The sequence below is a fragment of the Stegostoma tigrinum genome, chromosome 33 (genome assembly GCF_030684315.1).
Source record: "Stegostoma tigrinum isolate sSteTig4 chromosome 33, sSteTig4.hap1, whole genome shotgun sequence".
NCBI lineage: Eukaryota > Metazoa > Chordata > Chondrichthyes > Orectolobiformes > Stegostomatidae > Stegostoma > Stegostoma tigrinum.
This window is the reverse complement of record NC_081386.1, coordinates 34,078,337-34,084,447: the sequence shown is the minus strand read 5'-3', so window position 1 is coordinate 34,084,447 and position 6,111 is coordinate 34,078,337. Positions and strand designations below refer to the sequence as shown.

General features: G+C 50.0%; 1 protein-coding gene across 6 annotated transcripts in view; it reads right to left on the bottom strand.

Moving 5' to 3' along the window:
• Positions 1-907: 907 nt before the first annotated feature.
• The window catches only part of LOC125467160 (FERM domain-containing protein 5-like), a 280,497-nt gene continuing 275,293 nt past the window's right edge, over positions 908-6,111 (bottom strand). For 5 of the 6 annotated variants that reach the window (XM_059639274.1, XM_059639275.1, XM_059639276.1 and 2 more), the window contains one exon: positions 908-2,220. In XM_059639274.1, coding sequence (XP_059495257.1) covers positions 1,637-2,220 — 584 coding nt within the window. In that variant the 3' untranslated portion in view covers positions 908-1,636. The remainder of the gene's footprint in view (positions 2,221-6,111) is intronic. The other variant, XM_059639277.1, reaches the window with a different exon arrangement.

Here is a 6,111-nt window from a genome sequence, read left to right as displayed (position 1 = left end):
CCACCTTTAGGCGACTGTCTCTGTGGAGTTTGCACATTCTCCCTGTCTCTGGGCTTCCTCCCACGGTGCAAAGGTGTGCAGGGTTACAGGGACAGGGTAAGGGGTGGGTCTGGGGGGTTGCTCTTTGGCAGGTCAGTGTGAGTTTGATGGGCTGAATGGTCTGCTTCCCCGCTGTAAGGATTCTATTATGCTGGATCCTTGTTGCCTGATGGAGTCATGAATGATCCTTCCTTTAATGTTTTTAAAAATTCAGATCCCAGCCCATAGAACCCACCGTACCTGACAGATACATGTCCGCATGTTTGTAGACAAGACAAGTGCTGCTGTTATCTGGTATCTCCGTGGTTTCAGTGTTGTTGTGGGAGTTGTTTGTGCAATAAAGTGAGGCTAGTCTTCCTGAGAGAGGTCATTTTGCTAATAAAAGTTTCTTAGGTGCACAGCCTGAGCTTCTTGTACCCATAGCAACAGGAGTAGGCCATTCTGCCCTTTGAGCTTAATCTGTCATTCAATATGGCCACAACTGCTCATCTGACTCAATCTCCTGTTCCTGCTTTCACCCCATACCCTTTTATCCCTTAAGAACTATGTCAAACTCCTTGAAAACATTCAATGTTGTTGTCTCAGCCACAGAATTTCCAGATTCCCCACTCTCTCGGTGAAGAAATTTCTTCTCATCTCAGTTGTAGATGGCCTACCCTGTATCCATCGACTGACATCCCTGGTTCTGGTCTCCCCAGTCATCAGGGACATCCTTCCTGGATCCAGTTGCTTCCCCCAACTATTCTTCTAAACTCCAGTGAAAATACTTGTAACCAATAGAGTCTCTTTTACTGATATGAGGTACTTGTGATGTCTGTGCTGGTTCTACTGTTGTGCAGGAGTGTATTCCACAAAATTCACTCAGCAATGCTCCCTGGCTTCTCTTTATTGCAATCTTAAAAACCATTTGAACAGTCTGCATCCTCAAACAATGCTTCCATTTCCTGTTTTGCAGATCTATTGCCCTATCTGTATGGATAAATCTTTCCAGGGAAACTGTCGCGGGATGGGTAGGGACATCCCATAAGCTGTACAGCTTTCAATAAACAAAATAAGTTTTTTTTTGTCAAATTGTTAAAATATTACATGAAATGATTAACAAACATTAAAAGTTTAACAGTTCTGAGGGAAAATCTCTCGCTACTAACCTGGAGTACTGGATATATTTAAACATGGGAGTTGTTGTTACGATTAATAATATCATGGTCTCTGTACTTTTATTAAAGTCAGAAGGCAGGATAACTCTTGAACATCACAATAACAGAACTCCACTCTTTGTTACTCAGTTCCTGGAGGCTACTAATAGTTAATCACTTATTCTAACAGACTTATAAAGTACAACAGTCTCAGAGCTTCATATTGGTTATAGTGGAAGGGATGGGAGGTTGAATGTAGATTTTCCTCCTTGTTTAAAATTCCTTCTTGAAATCTTGATGATTCACAAAGTCTCCCAGCGGTGGTTGAGTTCATCCATTACAAGTGGCTTTACATGCCTGATGGTACCACCCAGAGGGGAGAAGGGGTGCCCAGACTGTTGGTGACTTGTTGCCATCTGTTGATTCAGTGTCCCTGGGCGGACAGCTCGGGTTGGTTGGTATCAGGTGTCAATGAGAAGGCTTAGCAGGGACCGCACCTTGCAGGCAAACCATCGCCTGAGGGGACAAAAGTATTCATAATGGAACTGTTCAAATTCAGGGGTCTGCCGTATATCACGTAAAAAAGTAATGTCAATATCTGACTCTGTAAGCCCTATCAGGAGCAGGAGCAAGGCAAAGAGGAGGCCTATTGTCACAAGCAGCAAACGGACCACACTTAAAACAAACGTATTCACCTGTTCCCTCTCGGACCTGTCATTAACACCTTCCAGTAAGGCACTTGCCCCTCTTCCTGGCTCCTCAGGCTCTGATGGGGCACTGATATCACACGCCTTCTCCTCTTCGATGCCACAGTTGTCACTGCTGCTGCCATTGGTTTGCTGCGGGAGGATTGATTCCAGAGCAGGGTCTGACACCGGAGTGGGCAGGACACTGTTAGCTGGACTGTAAAGCTCATCTGCAATCACGGAGCTCACTTCGGTGCCCTGTGCAGGGGCGCTCTTGCCTGGGCGGGCACCAAATGTATCTGTGTGTGAGGTCGATCGCACTGGCGTTGAATGGGCACTGTCTCGAAGAGATTCTAACCCTGGAGGAGAGAGAATCAGAAACTGTGAGACAAATGAGACATAAAACAAAACAGAGAACTACAGATCAAGACGTGATCCAGTACTGGGTTGGTGAAATAATGAGACAACGCAGGCTGCAAATGTCTACAGGTCATAGAACCCAAAGATACTGTCTGGGAACAGAAGCCTAACCTTTTGGGTAAATGTGATATAATTTCACTCATTTAAACGTGCAAAATTGCAGCTTGAATATTTCAGGGAGAATTATTTCTGAGTTCTCCTGACTTGCCCTGGAAATAATCTCTGGAAATAAACAGTTTGCATCAATAACAATCTGTAAAAAGGAACTGGGTCAAAGACTGAAAAACATGGCCATTACTTGAGGATTTATTGAGGAACGTTTCAAAGAAACAACTCCCACTTCTCCACTGTCAGAAAACTGCCCGCAACTTTCAGGGTATAAATACCAAAGTCAATCATAGGGAGAAGCAGCAGACTGGTCTATGGTTCCCAATCATTAAGATATTGTTGTGCCTGGAAATTTCAAATAATTTCATTAAGTCATTCAGTTGGAATATAATTCTGCAACATTCTGTTTTAATTCCAGATCTTTTTAGCATTTGATGAATTAAGAGGAACTTCTGCTTTCATACAATCCCTATAGTGTGGGAGCAGGCCCTTCGGCCCAACAAGTCCACGCTGACCCTCGGAGCATCCCACCCAGACCCATTCCCCTATAACCCAGTGAATCCACACACCCCTGAACACTACGGGCAATTTCCCATGGCCAATCCACTGAGCCTGCACATCTTTGGACTGTGAGAGGAAACTGGAGCACCTGGAGGAAACCCACGCAGACACTGGGAGAATGTGCAAACTCCACACAGACAGTCGCCCGAGGCTGGAATCAAACTCGGGTCCCTGGCACTGTCAGGCTGCAGTGCTAACCACTGAGACACCGTGTTTTGTTGTCAGATTTATACCACAAGCTCACAAATGTGAGTAATTTACATGGTCAGCTGTGGAATGCAGCCCAGTTCCTGGTTTGAATGAGTATTGGTGAGGGCGTACGTTTGCATGTTTAACTATGAGCGTATGTCTGTCTGCGTGTTTATCTGACTCTCACTGTCTGTAAAACTCTGAGCAGGAGTAGGCCATTTGGCTCATGGAGCCTACTCCACCATTCAGTATGATCATGGTTGATCCTCTGTCTCAATTCCTACCTTCTCCCTGTATCACTTGATGCCTTTAAAATCCAAACAAAAGGCTATCTCTCAGTATATTCACTGAGTCTCTGTATGGAAGGGTCGATGTGTAGCTCAGTATTTTATGGAAATATCCTGTTGGGCATAGTGGTGCTGCACTGCAGTAAGGGACAAGGGTCAGCAGAGGGCATGTTTGAGCCATTTTGTGTGAAGTTGTGTCAGTGATAATGGGAACTGCAGATGCTGGAGACTCCAAGACAATAAAGTGTGAGGCTGGATGAACACAGCAGGCCAAGCAGCATCTCAGGAGCACAAAAGCTGACGTTTCGGGCCTAGACCCTTCATCAGAGAGGGGGATGGGGGGAGGGAACTGGAATAAATAGGGAGAGAGGGGGAGGCGGACCGAAGATGGAGAGTAAAGAAGATAGGTAGAGAGGAGAGTATAGGTGAGGAGGTAGGGAGGGGATAGGTCAGTCCAGGGAAGACGGACAGGTCAAGGAGGTGGGATGAGATTAGTAGGTAGATGGGGGTGCGGCTTGGGGTGGGAGGAAGGGATGGGTGAGAGGAAGAACCGGTTAGGGAGGCAGAGACAGGTTGGACTGGTTTTGGGATGCAGTGGGTGGAGGGGACGAACTGGGCTGGTTGTATGGTGCAGTGGGGGGAGGGGACAAACTGGGCTGGTTTAGGGATGCAGTAGGGGAAGGGGAGATTTTGAAACTGGTGAAGTCCACATTGATACCATTAGGCTGCAGGGTTCCCAGGCGGAATATGAGTTGCTGTTCCTGCAACCTTCGGGTGGCATCATTGTGGCACTGCAGGAGGCCCATGATGGACATGTCATCAAGAGAATGGGAGGGGGAGTGGAAATGATTTGCGACTGGGAGGTGCAGTTGTTTGTTGCAAACTGAGCGGAGGTGTTCTGCAAAGTGGTCCCCAAGCCTCCGCTTGGTTTCCCCAATGTAGAGGAAGCCGCACTGGGTACAGTGGATGCAGTATACCACATTGGCAGATGTGCAGGTGAACCTCTGCTTAATGTGGAATGTCATCTTGGGGCCTGGGATAGGGGTGAGGGAGGAGGTGTGGGGACAAGTGTAGCACTTCCTGCGGTTGCAGGGGAAGGTGCCGGGTGTGGTGGGGTTGGAGGGCAGTGTGGAGCGAACAAGGGAGTCACGGAGAGAGTGGTCTCTCCGGAAAGCAGACAGGGGAGGGGATGGAAAAATGTCTTGGGTGGTGGGGTCGGATTATAAATGGCGGAAGTGTCGGAGGATGATGCATTGTATCCGGAGGTTGGTAGGGTGGTGTGTGAGAACGAGGGGGATCCTCTTAGGGCGGTTGTGGCGGGGGCGGGGTGTGAGGGATGTGTTGCGGGAAATACGGGAGACACGGTCAAGGGCGTTCTCGATCACTGTGGGGGGAAAAGTTGCGGTCCTTAAAGAACTTGGACATCTGGGATGTGCGGGAGTGGAATGTCTTATCGTGGGAGCAGATGCGGCGGAGGCGGAGGAATTGGGAATAGGGGATGGAATTTTTTGCAAGAGGGTGGGTGGGAGGAGGTGTATTCTAGGTAGCTGTGGGAGTCGATGGGCTTGAAATGGACATCAGTTACAAGCTGGTTGCCTGAGATGGAGACTGAGAGGTCCAGGAAGGTGAGGGATGTGCTGGTGATGGCCCAGGTGAACTGAAGGTTGGGGTGGAAGGTGTTGGTGAAGTGGATGAACTGTTCAAGCTCCTCTGGGGAGCAAGAGGCGGCGCCGATACAGTCATCAATGTACCGGAGGAAGAGGTGGGGTTTGGGGCCTGTGTAGGTGCGGAAGAGGGACTGTTCCACGTAACCTACAAAGAGGCAGGCATAGCTGGGGCCCATGTGGGTGCCCATGGCCACCCCCTTTGTCTGTAGGAAGTGGGAGGAGTCAAAAGAGAAGTTGTTGAGTGTGAGGACGAGTTCAGCTAGGCGGATGAGAGTGTCGGTGGAGGGGGCCTGGTCGGGCCTGCGGGACAGGAAGAAGCGGAGGGCCTTGAGGCCATCTGCATGCGGAATGCAGGTGTACAGGGACTGGACGTCCATGGTGAATATGAGGTGTTGGGGGCCAGGGAATTGGAAGTCCTGGAGGAGGTGGAGGGCGTGGGTGGTGTCACGGACGTAGGTGGGGAGTTCCTGGACCAAAGGGGAGAAAATGGAGTCCAGATAGGTGGAGATGAGTTCGGTGGGGCAGGAACAGGTTGAGACGATGGGTCGTCCACGTCCACGTCCAGGTACAACACCTCACACACACCTCCACGTCCAGGTACAACACCTCACACACCACCCTCACCGCAGCTGCTGCCGCCCTCCCCGATCCTCCAACCGCCGACGGAACCCCGCCCACGGTCGATGCCGACGGAACCCCGCCCACGGCTGACGGAACCCCGCCCACGGCCGACGACCTCATCGCTCCGCCCACAACCTCCACAGCCAGCAACCCCAGAGGAGACAGCCACACTGAGCCCTGCTGCATCTTCACCATCCCCCCAGACCTCCCACTGACTGAGGACGAACGGTCAGTCCTTAGCAAGGGGCTCACCTTTGTCCCCCTACAACCGCACATCAACGAACACCAGTCACGGTTGGACATAGAGCAGTTTTTCCGCCGTCTTCGCCTCCATGCCTACTTCTTCAACCGGGAACCTAACCCTCCTTCCACTGACCCCTTCACCCGCTTCCAACAC